Source organism: Lipophrys pholis, assembly GCF_963383615.2.
Source record: "Lipophrys pholis genome assembly, chromosome: 14".
NCBI lineage: Eukaryota > Metazoa > Chordata > Actinopteri > Blenniiformes > Blenniidae > Lipophrys > Lipophrys pholis.
The window spans coordinates 18,323,056-18,346,182 of NC_137633.1; the positions used below are offsets into that span (position 1 = coordinate 18,323,056).

The window sequence follows — 23,127 nt, forward strand, 5'->3', positions numbered from 1 at the left end:
ATTTGTGGGGTCGCACAGTGCGTATCGAGAGGAGGCTTCTCTCTTTAATATTTAGAAATGGATTTCATTTTCACTCCCTTTTCCACCGCTTGAATAATAACCAAAGCACCTTACACTGTTAATCACATTCACCCATTCACACACACATTCACACATCAAAGGAGGGGCTATACCGTGCAAGGCACTCAGCAGTGTGGGGTTCAGTGTCAAGGTCACTTTGTTGTGTTGACAAGGGAAGATGGGAAATCGAACCTACAACCTTCCAACTGAGTTATTTCTTTGTCTTTCTAAAAAGACTTGATGTAACTTATCGATTTTCCACTTTCAAGACGAGTTTCAGCTTCAGTGGTGCTACTCTATTTTGGCTTTGTCGGTTTTCAGGTTTAACATTTATTTCACTTTACAGTGAACAATATTGAAATATTTCAATCACAGTTAGCTTTGAGCTTTTTTTTTCCATATTTCTGATAAAATGACAGATCCCAGCATCACATAATGATTAAAATAACTTGATAATGCCATCTTGGACACTTTGCATCTTGTTTTATAGCAACGTTGATGTGACTGTTTTTGAATGGAGTGATTATTTCCACTGTAGAAATCCCAGATGATTAACAGGTGGATTTAAGAGACAAGTGAAGGCAACGAAACAGCAAATGAAGCAAAAAAGCATTAATGCGGTAAGGTTATTAAAATGAATTGATATAAGACTAGTGTAAAACACCATTATAAAGAGGGAATAAAACTGTTGTAAAGATAAATAAACAAAACTATATTTTAGGAATAACACAGGAAAAGTGAAGCTAAAAATGAAAACCAGACAAAAGTAAAACCAGTGGCGTGATACTGCTGATTTAAAATTCAGTGTATGTGTGGCTGCTGACTGGATTTAACCAGCATGCTTTGAGCAGAGGACAAGTGAGGAGGGGAAAGAGCAAGTGCTTTAAAGGGGGAGAGAGTGAGCGAGTGTACATGCGGGAGGGCTGGAGGGAGAGAGAGGACGACAGCCACAGGGAGGGGGAGAGGGAGAGGACAGGCGGGTGGGTGGGTAGCCGGGAAATCCGTTAACAGGGGAGCTCTGTGCATTTGTTAGACGTCTTGGCCGCTTGCCCAACTTGGCTCATTGTAATCGAGGCATGATCGTGGAGTCCAGGCAGCGCTCTCCGCCGCCTCGGCTGCCTCACGCCTGGACCCAGCCCAGCTCTCTCCGCTGACATGGACAGACCCGTGAGTGCCTTCTCTCCCTTCCCCTCTCATCCCACACTCATGTCCGACTCTCTCTCCTTCCCTCTCCGGTGTTCGGTTCCCCTCGCTTCCCTCTCCTGCTCTGTCGCAGATTTAGCCATGGCGACACGCTGCCGCTCAGTTGTGCCTCCGGCTGCTTCTCTCCCCTGCTGTTGCTCCTGTAGGAGGCAGGAACGCTGGGCAGGCGGGGAAACCTTGGCAGCTTTCTCTCCGCAGGCCCGCTTCCTCCCCTCTCCTCACACCCCCTTTATGCCCGCCTGTCCAGGCATGGGTGCCATCCGCTGGCCGACCCACAACGTCTCTGTGTGCTCTCAGATTATGTGTGCGCGTTAGCTATGCAGCAGAACCCGGAGGTGCGACGTCCCCTGACGGAGACCCCTCTCTTTGGTCTGTGGAGGGCCGGCGATCACCTCAGTGTGCGCCATTGGGCTCACGGGGGTTTGGATTCAGCAGCGTGTCCCTCCACTGCACCTTCTATTCTTGGTGGTATGTCCTCATGGTGTGTTGTGTTTGGATACCCTGACAACTAGAAGCTGTGAGGTAACCACTTTCCAGCCTGCCGCCTCTCCGAGTGAGTATAAACTTTTTCTCATGAGCACTTTTGTCTTTGCAGGTTTGAGATAAAAGCTCTCTGTAGGGGAAGCGGTTGATGTTATTCTACTAAAAGTCTGTGCTGACGGAGTTGGAAATGAGACTCGCAGTACTCACTGGCAGCCATGCTTTGCAGCAGTGACGGAAAAACGAATCCCTGTCAGTCCAAATATGATGGTTTTTGAGCGCTGGCTCGTCGTGAGTCATCACACAGCACAGAAGCAAAGTTGACTCTTGTGTCGTCACTGGGGGAAACAGTGGAGGATGACTGACTCACGTTGGCGCATCTACTTCTTGCCTCTGTCAAGAAGATCTGGCCCTTCTCACTAATTCATTCAGAGAGTGAAACGCAGCATGCATTCAAAAAGGTTTTTTTTTTTTTTTTTTCACAGCTGTGACAAGCAGAAGTGACGACTTTTTCTGTTTGGCGCGTCACTTGTCACATATCTCGAGCTGTGAATCACAACAGATGATGCCAGCACTGATTCAAGGAGCAGAACACGTGCTTCAGCCCACTGAGCTGAAATCTAGGATGTTTTTGTTTTTTTTGTGACAGTGGTCTGTCATTCATTAAGAATCAAGTATTGCTGCTTGTGTCTCAATTATTTGAAGCGGGGTTGTATGAGGTGCTTGTCAATAGTCTTTGTACTGTTTGCAGTAGATGGAGGGTCAGAATGTCTTCAGCTGGGAGACGCGGTCATGCTGACACAGACAGGAAGCAGCATATTGCTTTGGATAAGGGCAGTCAATACTACTTAAGGTGTACGGTATAGTTAGATTACTTTCTAATTTTGGATATTTGGGCTTGTGTCATTGTTGAAGTGGAAGTGAAGTCATTCTGGTCATCATATTGATCAGATAACAATAACTTTAGGATTTGCTGCTGCTTTATGGTATGGTGTTAGTTCGGTGAGGGGTCAACCACTGATCAATTGACTTTTTGTTAAATTAGCAACTGTGTTTTTCCAACTAAAAATGTTTTGGAGGAAGTTCAGGGCTATGATCTCACAGCAAGAAGGTTGTTGGTTCATGATCTCCACTTGGTTGAGTGGGTTTCCTCCAGTACTGCAGTATCCTCCCAGAGTCCCAGAACATGCATGAGAGATGAATTGGTGACTCTAAATTGCCCCTTGGTGCCCAGACTGGACAAAACACATCAAATAATTGTTTTTTAAACTGAAAATAGATCAGGACGGTCAAATCTAAGGCACTGAGAGGAAATCTGAAATGCTGAATGTCTAAAATAAGTTAGGCAGCTCACGTGTACGGGTTCACTTACTTCTTGTTGTTCTCTGCTATGGCGGCCTAAAAGCTTTTCATGCGATCAGTCACATTCGCCCATTCACACACCACGACAATAGAGCTACTATGCATGGCGCTCATCATCCTTCAGAAGAGACCTGGGGTTTATATTGCCTTGCCCAAGGACACTCTGCACATGGACCTAAACTGGTACAGCTTATTATACTTTATTTTCTTCATTGTCTTTAAAATAAACCACATAGCAGCAGTGCTATTTCAGCTAGTTCAACTTTAAAATGTCACGCATGTGACCTGCACTTGAAGTGAACGTGTGCTTTCAGAAAAGGCCATATACTCTTTCCTAACCTCATTCTACAGAGCTGCCTCTTATTCGCCAGTCCTGCAACCGTTAATGTTACTGCAGCTCGCCAAAGATCCACAGTGTCCTGATTCTGCACAGACCAGATGGGAAAACAATTATTAGGTTACCTCAGGTGAATAAAACGAGATAGTAGTGAGATGATATTTCACTGACCATGCTGAGTCGACCATTTTTGCACAAACGTTTGCACGCAAATCAGCTGCAGCTCTGACGAACACCTTTGTCAGATGACATGTTAAAGTGACGATATAGCACACCCGTAGATTCTCACCGTAGGGCCTCTCGCCGTGCAAGAAGTCTTGCCCTGTTGGCTGCAGCGGGATGTTTAGGATGGTCTGCATATTCTGCCTGTGTAACTGAGCTTCCTAATGAATGCTCCATCTGTGGCTTGTATCAGGGTGTGTTTATGTTGTGGCAGTCACACATAGTGGTGTGACACAGGGACATTTCTAACATGAATAGCCACTCTCTAGATGATTAGCGTTTCACCTCTTTGTCTTAGTGTCGTCGAACTATAAGCAGACTATATCAAAGGTTTCATTTTGTGGTAATTGATTTTCTTTATTGCCGTTCAATCGTTGTATTAATCTTAAAATATAGACAGAAATATGACCAAAAGATTATATTAAACAGGAACACCATGATGGTGCACTGGGGTGAGTCTTGACCTTAAGTGTGGATCAAAACTTAGAACCGGGGGTCGAATAATAGTTGCAGCAGGAAGAGCATCCGGCTTTCAAACTGGCCAAGTCTGCTGTGTGAGTTGCAATGATTTACTGTGAAGACCCCTGTAAAAAATAGAGAGCAACTAAATTTCTAAATCTTAACATAAGATGGATTGCCTCAAAAATGATCAAGTTACAGGATGCATGTATTGAATTCCCTGAGCTGTTGTTGATGCAATAATTTTACCATCTGGAAGGATTGAATCTGCTTGTGTAGGCTTGAGGGTATTCAACTGGAAAAGTAGAACACCAACTGAAAATCAGACCTGATTGCAGGATGTGATCTTCTGGGGAGCCAGGAATTGCCGAGTAGCAATTTTACCCAGTGAGTGACATCCTTTAGGACCAATATTTTTTGGGAAAGCCCACAGGATGGACTATCAGACTATATTAGTTGCGCCATCCACGCCTGGAAGCTTCACGTCTGATGTAAAATATTTCTTATTATGATTATGAGATTCACACTATCAAAGCACTGATAATAACTCAGGGAACTGAATCTACAAATCTAATTGTGTGTTTCTTCTTTCCCAGGCCTCCACTGACATGATGCCCAAGCGGGATCATGAGCGGGACCTGGAGCTGGACAAGAAGATCCAGGCTCTCCGCAGGAAGAACGAAGCGCTCATGAAGAGGTACAAGGTGAGCTTGGAGGAGGGGACGTCCACACTGGAGCTGGCAGCTCTCGCCAGCTTCCTGATGGTTAGATTGTCGTCTTTGTTTCATTCAGGAGGTGGAGGAGGACAAGAAACGGGCAGAAGAGGAAGGAATGGCGCTGCAGAGCAGAAAGGCCAAAGCTGATGATCTGACCATCACAATCAACAAGTCCACCAGTGTGAGTGTGCACAATACTGACAGATATCCAACTATGTTTGAGTAGAAACTACACCGGTAGTTCCAGGGTGGAGGTTGGCTCATGCTCCCACACTTTGAAAACCCGGCAGTATTGCCTCACACTGCTTCTGTTACACTTTCCTGAAAATCAGCTTTTCTTCATAGACTGAATAAATAATTCAGAGCCTGTTGTCTTTCTTGGTTGGAAGCAGGACAGTCGAGTGGTGGTGACGAAGGCATTCAGCAGCGGCAGTCCAGCCGGCCAAGGACAGCAGGAGGCTGGACCAGACAGAGGGGGAGACGGAGCTCCGCAGGGTTCTGGCCGGGGCCACAGGAAGCAGCTGACAGTCACAATGGCTGGTAAAAAGGTAATTTCTCTGCCAATTTTCTGCTCATGTGCTGAGGAAAATCCAAGCGATGCTATCGTAATTGTACTGTGATGAACGGAAAAACTTGAAAGCGACCACATATCAATCAATTAATTACATTAAATACAACCAATGTCATCTGTATTTAGGCAAAATGCTTTATATAAGAAACAAAGCAATTTTTTTTTAAATATCAAGAAACATTTTTTAAAGAACCTGTTCATTTGATTTTCCTTCAATAATAGAGCAAAGCAAAGTGACGAAATGTATTGTTCACACCTTTTTAATAAAGTAAATTGAGCCTAATTCACTAAGCTCCTGCAGGCGTATTTAAATGAGGGGTGTGCATGCATTCATCCCCGTTTATAAGGGAACAATCAGTTGGATGCATCAGTTCCAAAAAAAATCTTCTCATAAAGTCCACAAACAAAAGTCGTGGTGAGCCAGCAGAGAAAATGCTTCTCGTCACAATAACAGCCGCATCTCTGCTGAAGACTGAGCCGGTTTGAAAATTTGAAAAACAGACCCAAAAATAAGCAGAGGTAACAAATCACATCGTGCTTTGTACATTAATCAATTAACCTATAGTCCTCCCACCCACATATGTGCGCGCAATAGCACTCTATACCTGCTTTTCAAAGCTTTAGTAGATCAGGCTTGAAATAAATGTGATCAAACACTTGTTGATTTATCTCCCTGAGCTGCTGTTTATGCAACAATGTGTCATTTTGACAGCTGGAAACATTGAATCAGTGTCAGTGTGAGTCAGACAATAGCCACAATATGAACATATTCAACTGAAACAGTGAAATATAACCAAACAATGAGAGCTGCATGTAGGGAGGACTTTAAAATCACATTACACGTACTTCTGCTTCCTCACGAAATTGTTTGCTTTATCATTTAAATTTCTCTTCATCTCATTTACATGAGATTCAGTCTATTTTGATGAGGCTCCTTTTACATTGTGATTTTTAGCAGAAAAATTACAGGTCACAAGGCATGCTGGGAACATAGACCCTGTTTTTTTCTTTTTATCTAGGCAAATAAGCACAGTTTAGGCTCATTAGTTGCTCTGGCTCATTCATAGGCATCAATCCATTCATCTCCCTGAAAAAGGATCTGCTAGAAACCAAAACTAATACTTTCTCAAAGTCCACTGCTCTGGATTAAGAATACCGGATATCAGGAGTAAGATAAGATAAAAATAAATCTGTGTTGTCTGCAATCTGTGTTGCCTGCAATGTTTGGATTAAAATATGTTTTTGGCTATAACTGCTGATAGACATATAGCATGTGGTGTTGATGAATTGGTACTTTAATAATCTGATGAACGCCTCATGAACCTTTTTCTGACAGTGTCCTGTCCATCATCTCAATATTTGACTTTAAATAATTTAGAACCGCTATTGGTTTGTCTTGTTTTGTTGTTTTTTTAAATTCTGCTCATTCAATGACCCTCTTTCCTTTCATATGTTTGGGCTTCTATTAGTGCCTGCATTGCCATATGCTGGGTATGAGGTGTTGTTTTGCACTGTTAGAAAAGAAAAAAAAATACAGATTCCGAAAAAAATAGTATCACAAATATCTTGAATCCCGGAAGAATGTATATATTCAGTATAGACAGCGAGTTCAAGTCTGATATTACACGTGTAAACAGTTCCAATACCCCGACGTGTGTCTTGTCCCTGCAGGGTAAGAGGGTGGTGAGTGAGAAGTCAGAGAAGAAGCCGGGCCCCGCAGATGTCAAGAGCCCTACAGATGACGGGCAGGCGAGGCGTGTGGAGTCGGCGGGGAGGGGGAAGCTGCCAGCCCACATCACCAAGAGAGACGCGGCCGCGCAGGTCTGAAACCTACCCAGTGAACTCTTTGGCCTCCCTCCACTCTCACGTTCATCCCTTTGTTTACGCTCTCCCGCTGCACTCGTGTGTTTTACATAGATGTCAGACATGTCGGCTGGCCCTGCCCCTCTAGTGATGGAGCACAATGACTCGTGAACACGACGGGGGTGTGTGTGTGTGTGTGTGTGTGTGTGTCTGTGTGTGTGTGTGTGTGTGTGTGTGTGTGTAGGGGGTGGGTGGTTGTTAATAGAGTTGCAGAGTGTGTTGAGTGCATGCTCTGCACAGCCAAGATTTTAACTTTATTAGTCTGGTATCACTTATGTCTGACTGTTTCTTTCTTTCATGATATGTCTGCGTTCAAGGAGCCTTTGTTATGACTTTATCACAATGATAATCGATCACCTTCGGGTGGGAAATGCCTTTTCGTGGTTCAACAAAAAGTCTCTTGATGCGCTTATTTCCATTAAAAAGAAGATGAGGTATCTCATTTAGCATCACCAGCTTTATGGCTTATGGATTGCTCATGATCCCATATTTAACGCAGATAGGCAGAAACACATGTGCACATGAAGTACCCCTGACTGGGGCTGTGAAATGCCACCCTGTCACTGACCTTAGCCCCCCCCATCACCGCAGGGTATGCAGCAACTCAGTAACAGCTGCTCTGCTTCAATCCAACCAGCCTATCTCTTTCTCTTTCTCTTTCTCTCTCTCTCTCTCTCTCTCTCTCTCTCTCTCTCTCTCTCTCGCTCTCTCACACACACACACTCACACACAAAGTAATATGAAGAGACACTCAGTCAAGCTGCTCAATCAATGAATTGATGTACAGGTGGCTGATCCCTGCTACTGTAAATACAGACAGTCTAGTCACTGCGGTTCTAGCAGATGACACGCCATGTAAATAAGTATGCATGCATTGCTAGGCTTGTTCCCCGAGTGCTGCTCATTGGGTTAAAAACCTTCTAGATCTATGAGTCTGTTGCCTTTATTTCCAGCCCACTGGGTTCGTCCCCCTTTGTTCATCACGTGGACTGAGTCAGCACTTGAACAGAAGCCAACGCTCCAGTGCACCAGTCATCTGTGAATCCGACAGACCCGGTTTCCTCATGGCCACTGTTTACATAACCAGTATCACTTACTGCGCTTTATGGGAGCGGTGGGAGAACGCTGCGATCGGGTGATACAGGAGGAGAAACTGTCCTGAATCTGTCTGGCAAGTGCTCGTGTAGAAAAGAGGCGCCAATATACTCTACACATTGCTACGGCTTTACCCTTCCTCTTGAAATATTTTCCCAATGAGTGTGCGCGCGCAGAGCGACACACTGGAAATAAGTAATGACTCTGTGAGCAGGGTGTGGTTATTGTGGCTTTGTGGCTGGCAGATTTTAATGCCTCATGACTAGACTGTCTGTTCACACTCCACCAGCGAATGTGTGGAAGTAGAGAGGGAGAGACAAAAGGAGGGTGAGACAGAGACTGCTGGCAGCCCCCTGTGTGTTTCCTGCCTCCTTTCCCCCTCACTCTGAAACATTAAGTGGTCTACACTTCGCTGGCACGATTGTTTCCCTCTTCCCACCATCCTGAAAGGGCTGATTTGATCTAATTAACATTCAACTGCCTTCTCACTCTGAAAAGGCTCATTATGCCGGGCCTGGCGAGGTTCCAGGAAAGAGTCAAGAGAGGGAGAGGAGGAAGAAGAAGTGTGAGGAGGGAAAGCAACAGAAAGCAAAGGTGGTCAGAGCTCCTTTGTGTGTGTGTGTGTGCATGTGTTAGACCGCATGTGGGTGTGGGCGTGAGAGTGAGTACGGCTGTAGGTGCACTGCCGGACCTCTCTGTCCACGGGTTATTGTCTTCTCCCCCCCCCTTGGCTTTTCAAGTGCTGCTGTTAATCACAACTGGAGTCAGAAATAGACCAGAAACAAAAGGTCCTACCAAGAGATGAGTAGGGTTTTCTTCTAACCACCAGGTTGTGTTTATCTTCAACCTGCAGGCTGACTCTTGTGCAGAGGAGGGGGGGGGCGTTAATTGTAACGCCTGTGCCATTTTATGCAGTTACATTTTCAAACCACTTGGAGGCAGTGTAGGACACTTTATCTTTCAACGTGTGCCTCCGGTTGATGCTCTTTTTCTGTTTATGGCAGTAATATGACTCTGTACAACCAGCTCTGGCCAACAACAAGTGGCTGTCACCCTCATGTCTGTCATAATCGTTTCATTTATACTCCCGTCTCTTCGACAGGAGGAGATCAAACCGGGGCAGAAGCACTCTGAGGAGCAAAGCGGAGCGGCAGAAGAGAGCCTGGTACAAAAATGTTTTTTAAATCTGTTTCACCAACACACACATCCATTCATCCTCCAGTGCTGAGGGGAGTTGGAGCCCATCCCTGCTGCCTTTGGGTGAAGACAGGTTACATATTGGACACGTTCACATTTATTACTAACCTTTGAACCAAATTAAAATCACTAATTAACCTCAAACTATTTTTATTGAAAAAACCCCCACATATATTCACAGGAAACGTGCAAACTTCACAGAAAAAATTCACAAGTTTCACACTGAGGATATTCTCACTCTGAGGTGAGAGAGCAAACCACTACACAGTATGTGGCTCTGCTTGATTGGCTCTCGGGGACTCACTGAGAAATCCTCAATCAAATAAGATTTATAGTTATTTTTGGCTTTATTACCCCTGAAATGGTCACATTTTTCACTTGATTGGCCATTACTACATTATTGGTCGGGTCTGGCACCTAACAGAGCAATTGTTACATCACAAATGTGGTGTTTCAAAGAGTAAAAACAAAGACAGTCAATAAAAATGTGTAGTATTCACTTATTTAGAACTCAAAATTTAAAAAAAATACAATCATGATTTCCATACAAAGGTGGGGAATCAAAAGTGTCACAGAGCAACAATAGCTCATAAAACTCTTGTAAAAAAAATAGGCTTTTTGTCAGAGATAATTCTTATTGAGCAAAGCTCAAGTTGACGTACCTCGGCTCTCAAGTACAGTGCTGATTTTTCATGTGGTCCTTTGAGGAAATTAGCTTCCCACAACCACAGTGTACCGACCAGTAGCTCACTTGTTCCGTGCAGCTCAGAAAATACTGCAAAAAGACAAAATGTAGTCAAAAAAGCTGACAAACCCTAAAATGTTTGAGAACTTCATCGTGTAACTCTTCTATTCACAGTGGGCTTTTTTTTTTAATGTAAAACACAAACAGTCAACTGTCCATTGTCTATAGTTCGGGGTTGTGTGGACGCTGGAGCTGATTGCAGCTAATTATGTGCACTGGCAGTTTGCCACTCCAAACAGACAGATACACACACACACACACACACACACACGCACACACACACACACCTACGGGCAATTTTCAGAGCCATTAATTAACCTCACATGCATATTTTTGGACTGTGGGAAAAAAAAAAATTAAGCACCCAGAAAAATCCACCACCATACAAACTTCACTCAAGAAAGATCTGGACCGGATTCAAATCCACGACTTGACGCTAAGGACTACGTGATGCTAAATATAGGATATGGGGAAACACTGTCCAGGGTGTACTCTACAGCTGATAAGTGAATGGGTGAGAACAAATGTGAAATGCAGGGTTTGCTCACGTAGCAGAGCCGCTACGTGAGCAAAGAAATGATAAAATGCAAATAGTCTTTGTCAGCAAACACACAGAGACGGACACAACACGTTGCCATGCACACCCCTCTTTTTCTACCTCATGTCCCCATCTGCCTCCCGCTGTCTTGCGTGTGAACGTTACTGGAGAAGCTCAGAGCTGTCTCACAGATCAGACGTGCGATAAACATGCTGACTGAGGACGCAGGGAGGACGGGCTTCAAAGGACCGAGGAATACACTGCATGACAAGTGACGCTGTTCATGCCTCTCTGGCTCTCTGTACCTTGCTCTGTTAGTCCCAAAGTGCTCAAGGAAATACCATTTCTTTTTGTTGTGCCATCTCACGTGAAAGTCTGGGAGGTCTTTGGTTAAAAAATATTGAAGTTTTGGGGGTCTAAACCTTCTGAACAAGCTTGAATAACTTTGTGAATTCAGCAGTGAGCACGCTCACCTTGTCTCTCCGCCCTACCTGCCCTGGCAACACCCCCGCGAGGCCCCGCGGAGCTGGGAAATTGAAAAGCCCTAATTAGTGGACGTGGTTGGGAGCAGGAGGCTGCCTGTTGGAACATGCGATATCTGCCCTCCCTTGTGGCCCTGGACATCCTGAGGGCTGGAGGGGAGGGGAGGAGAGAGGAGATGGAAAACAGCGATGAACACAGATGCCACGGTCTTTGATAAGAGTATGTAAGAAGGCAACATGTTTACTTTGCTGCGATTGGTCCAACCCCCGAGAGAAAAACATGACATGTCAGCACTTTTTAAATTTTTTATTTTTTTTACCAGCTCTGTGTTGTGTCTTGCTGTTTTTGTTGTCATTTTGAGATTTAATATGCAGAGCGGCATGTCGATTTTACTGCCTTTGTCTGAAATGACACCGTTGTGCTGTCGAGCTGACGAGCGCTTTCTCCCGCTCATTTCAGGTTTGCTCCAAGGCTTTGTAACGTGCGCACATAGCATCTGCCTCTTTTGATGTGCTAAAGAGCCCTTTACAGATCTCTCTTTAGTAACAGCGAGCAACAATCCTCTCACCTCTCGTCACAGTAATCGATGAACAGGTTAAGATGGAAGTGGATGAAGGTGGGAGTAATTGTGTTTCCTGTTCATTGGGGAACTTTTTCCTAGAATACTGCTGAGCAGCAGTTGGCACTAGAAATACATTTGTTCATTCCCTCTGATCTGTGTATTGTTTATCTATGAGGAGCAGTTGGTGTTTCCGGCCACCCAAGCTGATTGTGACCATGTTCCCTCCGCTGACGACCCTGTTGAGACACAGAGCTTCAGATGCATTATAACATCTCACTCTGAGTAGCGTTGAGCTTTAACGCTGGTGCTCCATTACCAGCCATAGTTGTTTTTTAATGCGTTTAGATAATGTGAAATGTTCTGTGCCCACATAGGAGCCGGAGAGCCTGCAGGCCGGCACCGACCTCAACATCCCCACGTCGAAGGAGGAGCAGGAGGAGTATCTGCGGTGGAAGAAGGAGCGCGAGCAGATCGACAGGGAGCGGGTGGCGCGCCATAAAAACGCCAAGGGCCAGTGGAGACGGGCGTGGGACATGGACAAAAACGAGAACATGTAAGACTTCTTCACCTTCCCAGGACTCTTTGCCTTCTGACGTCACAGATTTCTCACAGCTGCTCTTCCTGTTTGTACTCTTCATTTGCTCGACTCCACATCTTTGTGCTGTTTCACTCTGTTTTTAACCAGAGAAAAGATTTAATCTTCTCCAACAACACAAGGTTTCATGTTTATCCAACCCCCCCGCATTCATATATACGTGCAAATGCCTTTCTTTCAGCAGTTCCTCCTCTCCATGAAATGAAACCATGAATACAGAGGATGAAGATATTGAGTCACAGTCGCTTCATTTGATCATGTTTACAAATGAAAAGATTTATTCGTCAGGTGCAAATCTTATTATGTGTCAATCTAGTCCACCTCTGGCCATAATAGTCTTTACGTGTCACTCAAAAACAGAGAACCTTGCTATGTACAGTATATCAGGGTCACTCGTTGCCAACGCGCCGTCAGTTATTGTTTGATTGATCAGAGGTTTGAATAAAAAACAGGCACTCAATAGTCTTTATAGTTACATTAACAGATTACGTACCTTTTCATTGAATTTGTATCAAGCCTTTAAGTGGATGTTATTCCAAATATTTTAGTCACACATAATACTTATATTGAATTAATTTTACCCAACACAATATTTGAATGGGACATGACAGAATCAGGTGTCTTGGTGGATCAGTGGGAGCACTGTCACCTCACAGTAAGAAGGTTCCTGATTTGAACCCGGTTCACAGGGTCTGTGTGTTTGGAGGACGCAGGTTCTCCGCCGTGCTTCGACTGGTTTTATTCAGGTCCTCTACTAATCAAATTGTAATTTAAAGCCATGTTATGTGAGGCGACATGATGACTCTTGATACTATATGATGGACTGGTGACTTGTGGTGAAGCTTTACTCTGCCTTTGGCTCTGTGCCTTCATACAACTGGGAACTGAGACCGGCAGCAGGTGGAAGTGACCCTTTTACCAGTTTACAGCTCCCACATGACAATAACAAACAAGCATCACCTGACTTCAGAAAAGTGATAAACAAGCTTATGTAAGCTTGTTTAAATCATCAAGCTTTACAGTGACACACAGCAAGACTGTTTCACAGACTTCAAGTGGTGGGAGGGAGTGTACTGATTTATGGCTACGACTAAGATGCAAATAACTTTTTATAGGAGTATATCTCCTAACATGCACCAGAATACTGCTATTGATGCCATGTTGTGTGACTTCAGTCCTACTTCTGGGAACTCTGACAAAACTCCCACTTTGCCAGTGGGAAGCTCCAAGTTTGAGCTTTTTTCCCCAAGTGGGAAGAGGGGAAATTTTCTACGTATTGCTGTTATGATTAACTTTGCTTTGATCTCTTACTTTAAGCCTTTAAAATCATCTTTTTTCTACATGTATACTCTGCGCCACTACAAAGAGAAACTTTAAAGTTTAAATTAAAAGGTTATTTTGGAACTATTTTATCAGTCCGGCCCTCTTAAGATGAAACTGGGCTGCATGTGACCCCCTGAACTTAACGGATTAGGTGTTGTCACGTGAAACGTTGTCATGTAAATGGGGCCTAAAATATGTTTGACACCCCTGATTTAAGACGGTGTTTTGTTATTGTTTCTTTTACGTCATCCATCTGGGCGGACATGCAAACTCCATACAGACTCGACCTGAGGATATTCTTGTTGTGACAGTGCTAATCCCTACATCACCGTACAGCTTTTAATATTGATCCACATGTTTCATACGTATCGATATAGACTCATGAGAGTTGTTTAATCTAGAAAATAGAAAGACAAATCTACCCAAAACTGTGCTGGTTTTCTTAAATCTTTAAATGTAACTTGCCGTCGCACCAAATTCATCTGATGTTCAGCAGCTTGACTCAGTGATTTTCATTCACTTGTTGTGCAGACGAAGAGAAACAACCCTCTGAGAACAGCACTTTTCTTTCTATTTCCATCCCTCGGTGGAAGAATCCATTAGACGAGCTGTCTGTATGTTCCACCGCATGATCACAAGACTAATCCTCATTAAGTCACAGGACGCTGCGCAATGACCAAACAGCACAAAGTAATTGCTTTTGAAGCGAACTTGCGTCATCATATGAACAATACGTGATATTATGTGGGTATATTCCCTGAGCTGCCTGTTGAGTGTCCGATAGGATCTGACAGTCTGCTCTCCCATGTAAATATCACACAATGGCATCTCAAACTGACTGCAGACGAAGAAGAAAAAAAACGTGGCCCATTAATCTTAAGTGTTTAGTAGGTTTCAAACAAACTGAGCTGGAGTACAAAGAATGACCCGCGCTTCGGGGTGAATTAATGTGCTGTTTAAGGAAGCATCAAAATGTAAAGAGACAAGGAAAGAACGGCTATTTTTAGCCAGGGATAAGGGGTGGAATGCTTTGCCTTATTTGGTGAGGCTTAAACAAGGACCTCGAGTGAGAACAGAGGAGAAAATCTGTTTGTAATTCGACAAATTGGAGGGTTTTAGTGAACGTAAACTATAGGAGGTGTTTTTTGATGCGTGTCCTCTCTTTGATGCTGCACAATCTCAATGATCAATGTTTGATACATACTGATACACTAAGAGTTCAACGCTGCTTGTTAATAGGGCGTACATGGGAAGAATATAAACCTCATATCGTTTTTTTTGTTTCTATCTAAACTTTGCGTCTGTCTCCAGGTTTTCAGAGAAATCCCACCCTGACAGAGACTGGGGACCCTCCGGCAGAGGTGAGACAGTGAAACAGACCAAACATGAGTCGTAAGACCTTTGTTCTCTTCAAATGATCCTGGTAGTAAAATGAGTTGTGTTGCTCCAGGTGGAAGAAACACTAGAAGAGGACAAGCCAGAGCAGGCGGTGACTCAAGAGGTGGACCACATGTTTCCTGTTGATCAGGGTTTTCAAAGTGTGGGAGGATGAGTTCGCTCTCGCAGAGCTTCAACTGCATTATAACAGCTGTTGGGATCCACAGTTGATAACAATCTTAACCATATATGGTATTTGGATGTTTTTTTTTTTTTATATTTGACATTGAATATAGGTTCTAGTTTATTAAGATCACTTGTGAAAACTGCTCAATTCTGTCCCCAAGGAAGGACAGCATCTCTGCTAAAGGTTGAGTGAGATGCACGCAAATGTCACATTGTTTTATATTAATCTATTAACATAAACTCCTCACAGTATTTTCACCATATTAATGAAGGAAAACACACGAAAACGGATAGTCTGTGTTATTTCTTGCATCTCTCATGTGGTATGTTTCACAACTTTTCTGTGTGTTTACATGGAATATCATGTTCATGTCAGTTTATTTTTACAATTGCAAACCCTTACTTAGTAGATCAGGCCCACAATCTGTCATTGTGGCACCTGCTATATTAAAGCTATTTGGATCATATCTCAATCACGCTTACAATAAATGATATTCTGAAAATAGTTTTATAAATAAATATCGTACTGACTTTATAATCGTTTCACCCTCCACTCAGGATTTCTTCTACAAAAATATGTGGAAGAAAAGCATTCCCCTGACTCCCAAATTATTCCACAAAGCTCCTTCCCCACACTTTGAAAACCACTGCATTATCCTAATAATCAGAAATATGATGCTGATAAAATCTTTAACTTTCAGTGTTCTCCTGTCGTAGGTCATGACAAGCGGGGCGATGATAAAGGAGCTAAAAATGTGCAGGTGATGAGCAGCAAAGCGAAAGGCAAAGATCGTCTGACAGGGAGAGCGAGGAGGTCAGTAACAACAAAACTTTTGCACTCTGAAAAGCCTGAAGTAAAAGTCAACCCTCTCACCATCTGCATGTCTCTCACCACATCCTCCAGAACTATTCCTATGACTAATGACCGTACTAAAACAGATGTGGGAGTCCATGTTGTCTTCCTGCGCCGTGCCTCCGTGTACAAATCCCCCTGGATGTCATGAGACTTGATTTAGAAGTTGTAGCAGCTGACTAAATAACCCAGAAGGCCTCCATTCATATCAGCTTTTTTTTTTTTTTTTTTGTCTTTTTGTGAAACAAACTACTGTGGAGAGAGGGGAAGATGCTCTCTGGGTGTGCAGTTACACAAGCATTGCTCATCATCTCCAAACACCACAGAACTGAGGCATCATGTACTATTTTGGTGTGAAGGTGTAATGTGCCAGATGATTTATTATTTATTTATCTTTTGCCTCTGTGCCTATGGCTGGGAGTAGGAGCAGGGGTCAGGGGACCCCGCAGTACAACACTCAGGTGAGAGATTTGTGTTATCAGACGGCAGCATTACCGGCCCACGGGCAACTGCTTCAACAGCTGAGATCTGCCCGAGCCCTGAACGTTAATCTCAACTTCTTTCTTCACTGGACCCTGAGGGGAACAAGGAATCTGCCTTTGCTTGTTGGTTCTAATTTCGCTTGTCGGTTTCACCAGCTGCTTGTGTGGTGGTCCGTGGTGTGAGTTCAGGGCTGTGTCTCGAAAACATTTTGAGGGTATTTTATCTTAAAATCCTGTCCAAGGACTGCTTTCAACTGGAGGATTCTTTGTTTAATAAGAAACATTTAAAGATAGACCAGGTCTGTACTCGACATCTTGTTTGGGATCTATTCAGTAACACATGTAGTCTTTATAACAGCAGTGAGTTGCAGTATATTTGACTGATCTAGTTTGTAAAAAATGTACTGGAAGCAACTTTAAGATGACCCCCCACCATGCTCTTTCTAAAGTCTATACTGAAGTACAATTCATATTATGTTGCTTGAATTGTACTTGATTACATGTGGAAAATACTCAAGTAAAAGTACAAATTACAAAGTACTCCGCTCTACGGTTCTGTCCACACGAACCAAAACGATCTTTTTTCTCCCCGTCGTTCTTCAAAAGTCTCCCGTCCACACGAGGAACATCTGCGTCCACACGACACCATCAAAACTACAGAGAAGAAGACACGTGGCGTGCCAAAATCGAGAAATCTAACATCTCGCCTTTTTAAAGCAAATAGCATCAGTAGGTTCTGCAGCTCGACCTCGAGCATGTCGTCCACCATTGTTGTTGTTAAGTGACTTTGCAGAGAAGGTCGCAGGGTTTTTGGGTCTAGAGGCGATGACGTCATGATTTTCCGCAAATGTGGCTTGGCCATCGACACCTGAAAGCCGAGGGGGCATTTTTAAAGAATCCCCACTCTGCACAAAGAATGTAGATCAAGTACTGTAGATCGAGTACTCAGAAGCAGCTGTCAAAAGGAGCACAGTGACATTAGATAAACACTTAAGTACGAGTAAAATTACTTTATCAAAAAAATTACACATGCATGTATGGATGCTCATGCATACAAATATCCAGAGTGTGTGTGAGTGGATTGTTCCAGATGCTCCTTTCCAGCGTCACCACAGCAGATCACATGGTCTGCACGTGTGACTTGGCAGGTTTTACAACAGATGCTCCTCCTGAAGCAGCCTGTGCAGATCAGGATGAAGCGCCTTGCTCAGGCTCAGACCCACACTGCAAATCCAGTGGCAGTGGGATTCGAACCAGGCAACTTTTGGTTGCGAGCTTGCTGCCCAAAACCTCTTGGCACAAATTCAGTGAAAACAAATGAAGACGGACAACAATTTGTGATATTTTAACCTTTACAAAAAGGCTTTTTATGTTGTGATATCTGGCCAAGTCCTTTCTGTTTGGAGTTTGCATGTTCTTCCTCTGTGTTCGCCAGTTTCCTGATACAACATGAAACTACAATTCCAAATCTTTCATTTGTGGTTAATCTGTGAAGGTAAATTGTCTGTTGGTGTGAATATGTGTCACTGTCTCTTTGTATCCGTCCCGGGTGTGATTGATCTGTAGTGAGCTGTGATCAGCTCCAGCTCCAACTCCTCTATTGGTGCATGAATGGAGGTGGCGCTATAAAACTTAATGTAATACTAATCTATCTCCATTTACCATTTACCTTGTTTTCAGTGTTTACGACACTGTGATTGGACCTTCACCTGATTATCCTTTGACCAAAGTGTATTTTTTTCCAGGTGGCAGCCAGGTGATGATGGAGAGAACCCGCAGGTGAGAAATTCAACTTGAACCTGTTTGACTTTGCCTGGGGTTGAAAATAATCCAAACTACCACTCATCTCATGTTTTAGATTTTGGATACAACACTGGAGGAATTCCTGGAGGAACTTGACGCCCTCACGGAGGACGCCGATGTTACGGACACAAAATCAAAGTCGTCCCCCAGCCCTGATTCACTGAGCACGCCGGAGGAAGGGAGCGGATCAAGAGAAGACACCCCCACTCAGGGGAGGCCCGCAGCTTCAGAGAAGAAAGTACGTTTCTCGGAGGACCTCGTCCAGGCGGCTCCTCCCAGAAGAACTGCAGCCTCTCAAGACTCTGTCACTTCAGACACCAGCAGTCCAAGCGCCGTCAAAGCTTCATCGCCGAAAAAGAACAAGCCTGAAGTGCGGGGGTCTCAGAAAGCTCCTGTAAACGCCAGGCAGGATGACGCCAGCCCTCAGGACGAAGGCGGTTCGGCTGCTCCTCTTGACACTCAGCAGCAAGCGCCTCAGACTGAAAACACTAATAAGGACAGCGACCCCCCTACAGACACCAGCTCCCCTCCTGCGGGAAAAGCCTCTGCATCTCCACAAGAAAGCCCCGTTCAGCCGGTAGAGCTTGCCAAATGCAGCATGAGCAACACAAACACAGGTACGACTCGGTGACCCCTGACTTTTTTACATTCATGTTTCATAAGTGAACTGATGATGCTTGTCTATTATAGAAGAACTGATAGACTCTGGTTTGTCTGTTCTGAGCCTGGAGTCAAGAGAAACCCACCCAGCACACCCCACCAGCAGTGACAAGGTCAGTGGGAGGCAGAGACGGAGGGATGTGAGAATCGCTAGACGTGTGAATGGAGGGGATGATGAGTTTAGATTGACGAAGAGAGGGAAAGGTGCAATATGTCCACACTGCAGCCGGGCATCATCCAATTCTACTGCGAGAGTGTTCAGCAACCTTGCAGATTTAGAAACAGTCTCATGTGAGACTCATTGTCCAGTGGAGCAGATAATATACGTCTGTCCACTCAAATCACACATGAAGCAAAGTGGTGGGCACAAGATTTCTGAAATGTGAATTATAGATGAGAAGTCATCATTTTAACTAAGAACCTTTCTCTCTTTTTTTCTTCCTGCAGGCAAGAGAGCATGGGAAGATTGTCTGACATTTATTTTGGGATGTAAATACTGAAACCAAAACGCCAATTCGGAAGCTTTTTTTTTTTTGCTTTCAGGTAGCTCGTGTGAGATACCCCGTTTCTGGCTTACAAGCAAACACATGGTTTTATTTTGCTGTGGCATGTCCCACCTGTTGATGTTTTTCATTAAAATCTGACTCGATGGAGTTCAAGTCAAACATTTCAGAGGTCAAGCATTTTCACATCCAAGCACTTTATTGTTATACGAGTCTGCGTACTGACACGTTCTTTGATTTGTTAGTATGCTGCTTGAGTGCAATATCATTGAATGTTTACATTTGTATGAAAATCTTGAGGTACATATCAGGAGGCTAACTAGTCATTTTAACTTAGGTAGCCCCTCGAAAAAAAAAAACTAAATGACAAAAAACGAAGCCACAGTCAAATTATCGAGTGCCTGATTCTGCCTTTGAGGTATTTTGAATATCTGAATGAAGTCTGTATTGTATAGTGATGCATTAGTTACAGACCAGCTGTACAGTCTGTAGTTCTACACACAAAACTGTGCGAGTACATACTATTTATTAACTGCTTCCAGCATCAGTCAATGGCCTTTCTTAAATAAGTAATAAATGCACTCGTTGAAGCGCACAGTTTCTGTGTTTCTGGAAATGTTACTACTGACATAAATGTTTTTAAGTTAAAAGGGAGCTCCACTCATTTTGTATTTCATGCTTAGTATTAGTCTTTGTGGACAAAATGTTGGCAAGTAGTTTGGGAGAGTATGGCCTCTAGTGGTAGTAGTGAAAATGACAGGAACAATAGAGAAAGTCTGACGAAGGAAAGGAAAGTTGATAACGTGACCACACACCTCAGCCACTGTGTTGCTCGCATCCCAGAGAAAACACGTGTCAAGCCAGCAGAATTATATCAGATTTTGAACTATAAAGTCACTATATTTATGTTCAATTTGGTTAAACGGCAGTAAATGTCCAGAACGCTGGTCGCTGACATCTTCTTCTTTTTTTCAAGAAATGTGAAGATTTATATTTAATTACAACATTTTCATGAGTTTTGACTCAAAACTCTGATGAAGTGTCTTTGTTTGCTCTGAAGGAGCTTTATGAAGACTTTCCAAGAAAACCCCAGACACTAACGACAGCAGGTACCTGAATTATAAAAAGAACGTCACGCTGCCCGAGGATTCAGAGAGGGATTTAAATGGAGCCCTCCTTCACTGTTAGGCTAAAGCATAAACTAACCGGGAAAAGACTGCATATATACAATCTTTAGTTGTTTAAACCGTCATAATAGCAAAAGATCAGTTGCACTGTGGTTTAAATCTTAACACACTGTTTTTTTGTTCTTCTTAAAGTTACGCACAGTTTCACAGTTTAAACCGTTAATCTGGTCTTCCTTGAATCCTTGTTACTTTATATTGTTTGGGTCACATTTCAAAGCTGAGGTCGGAAGTCAAAGATGAGTTTGGTGGTTGAAATATGTTATAATATGTTGTGTTTTTTTAAAAGGTAGTGACGGGAGTTTTGATACACGAGGGCGGAGCTTTGTGATCCAGACTGAAGTGAGTGTTTATGATGAAGGTTCAACCTTTAGTTCTCAGTCATAACACTTCTTTTTTTTTTTTAATGTCTATATTGTAATCTTAAGCAAGTATTTAAAAATACCTCCCCCAAGTAAGAACTTACCCAGTTGTTGTGCCTTGCGTACTGGCTTCTTCAACAATTGAAGGTGTACTTTTGCTTTATGGTTTGTATCATAACTGTTGCACGTGCGGTGCGGTCTCGTCCATTTTATTTATTCGCCTCTCTGCCTGGACAACCGAATGTTACTGAGAATGCAAATCTAAAATGATACCAGTACCTTTGTGTTTATTTATTGCCAGCTTTCAGTTTTATTTTTGGTATCACAGGACAGCTATAATAAGAAGCCTTAAAACGAAAACTGTCAAGTGGAAGATTTGACTTTCATCATTGATGTGGGATTTTAAACAGTTATGTAACCCTGAGTAGAGAACGGAGCCGACGTGTTCGGCTCTGTAGGAATCACATAAAGTATGTCAGGAAATGTCATGGGAGCGTTTCACAGTGTTTGAAGCCAATCAATCAATCAATCAAAGAAGCAGATCGTCCATGTCGGGGCCTTATTCTGTGTTATACAGTGTGTGGATGGTGAAATGTGTCACTTATTACCTCTAAAATATTTCCCTGTGGGATTCAGTTCATCGTAGTTAGGACCTATGATCATACAGTTTACGTCCATATTTTGTTTTCGTCGTCGTCCATCTGCATAATCACATTTGTTAAACGACAAGTCTGAGAGGTGGGTTTGATTGTCTCTGCCCTCCATGTTTTCACACACATTAACGAAAGAATGATTTTGTCTGTGATCCCAGCTTTCTTTGCTGTTCAGAGTACTCTTGCTGACCTAAATCTGTGTGCAACATGACTTCATTTGCTCTAGAGCACTTTTGAATGAAGCATAAAGAGCATCAATAAAGTATTTCTTTATTGCAAACTCTCCTCAATGTCTGGAATCCTTTTGTTGTACTGTGTAATTCTCTGTGCATTGCCTTCTCCTGCTTTTTGCTCGCCGGTCCCCCTGCAGGAACACAGCCACAGCCATGGGATTATACAAACAGGACCAATATGACAGAAATGTAGGACATACTGCAGCATCACTTGTCCATAAACTCAGACCTCTGTCACCAGAGGTCTGCCTTCAAACTGGATTTGATTAATTTCAGTGAGCTCTCTGGAGGCCTGTCACATTGGAAACGGCTCCCCTCGCAGCAATACAGGTGGGACCTCCCATAGGTGCTGCTTTATTAATTATCTCCTCCCGAGGCCGTCTCCATAGCAGCCTCTTGCCTCCGAGGCTTTTAGATGTGAGACCTGCTGTCGACAGTGTAGAGTGACTTTGCTCTCTTGGAAATGACTTCTTCAGCTGTAACGTCGCACAGAAACGAATAACTCAATAAAGAAGATGACAAAACCAATAGTTAAAAGTCTGTAATGCTCCTGGTTCACTTTGATGCTATTCTAACCACTAGTGTGAAAGGTTTGACACATCAGTACACTACAGTGGGGGTGTTGATATTATGGAAATAAGTCCTGTAGGCTGTTAGAGGATTGAAGTGTAGGATTATATCAGACTGCACTCTGCAGTGGAGAGAAGCTTTAGAAGCTTCCTGAGGGTGGGAAAAAAAAAAGAAAATCAAAAAAGAGCTCAACGTTCGGTCAAAGCAGCTTTAAAGCGAGGTGGAGCTGAGGCCTGTCACCGTAGATCACACAGGATCCTGTTTATCTGCACAGCAACACACTTTTGTTTTGGTGTCGGGTTTGAAAATTTGTGTCTTCGAGAAAAGTTTCTTCTGACAGGATCTGTCTCTCAAATCCACGTTGCAAAAATACTGTGCCTAAAACCGGGCTGCATAGATGCTGGGGGGTGGGGTTTGTTTTGAGGTTAGGGCAGCAATTCTCCTGTTCAG

At 43.5% G+C, this 23,127-nt stretch overlaps 1 protein-coding gene across 2 annotated transcripts; it reads left to right on the forward strand.

Annotated features, from left to right (window-relative positions):
- The first annotated feature begins 970 nt into the window (after positions 1 to 970).
- On the forward strand, positions 971 to 22,159 carry ccdc9b (coiled-coil domain containing 9B). Of its 2 annotated transcripts, XM_080480312.1 has the most exons (15): positions 1,025 to 1,227; positions 1,561 to 1,816; positions 4,720 to 4,827; positions 4,916 to 5,020; positions 5,232 to 5,387; positions 7,082 to 7,231; positions 9,471 to 9,533; positions 12,268 to 12,446; positions 15,123 to 15,172; positions 15,262 to 15,312; positions 16,092 to 16,188; positions 18,455 to 18,488; positions 18,568 to 19,129; positions 19,203 to 19,285; positions 19,620 to 22,159. In XM_080480312.1, exons 3-15 carry the CDS (start codon positions 4,732 to 4,734, stop codon positions 19,644 to 19,646), a joined length of 1,653 nt encoding a protein of 550 aa, XP_080336438.1. In that variant the 5' UTR covers positions 1,025 to 1,227; positions 1,561 to 1,816; positions 4,720 to 4,731; the 3' UTR covers positions 19,647 to 22,159. The 2 variants fall into 2 exon arrangements, with proteins under 2 accessions (XP_080336437.1, XP_080336438.1); XM_080480311.1 differs by lacking the exon at positions 1,561 to 1,816 and having other exon boundaries at positions 971 to 1,227.
- Positions 22,160 to 23,127: the final 968 nt, after the last annotated feature.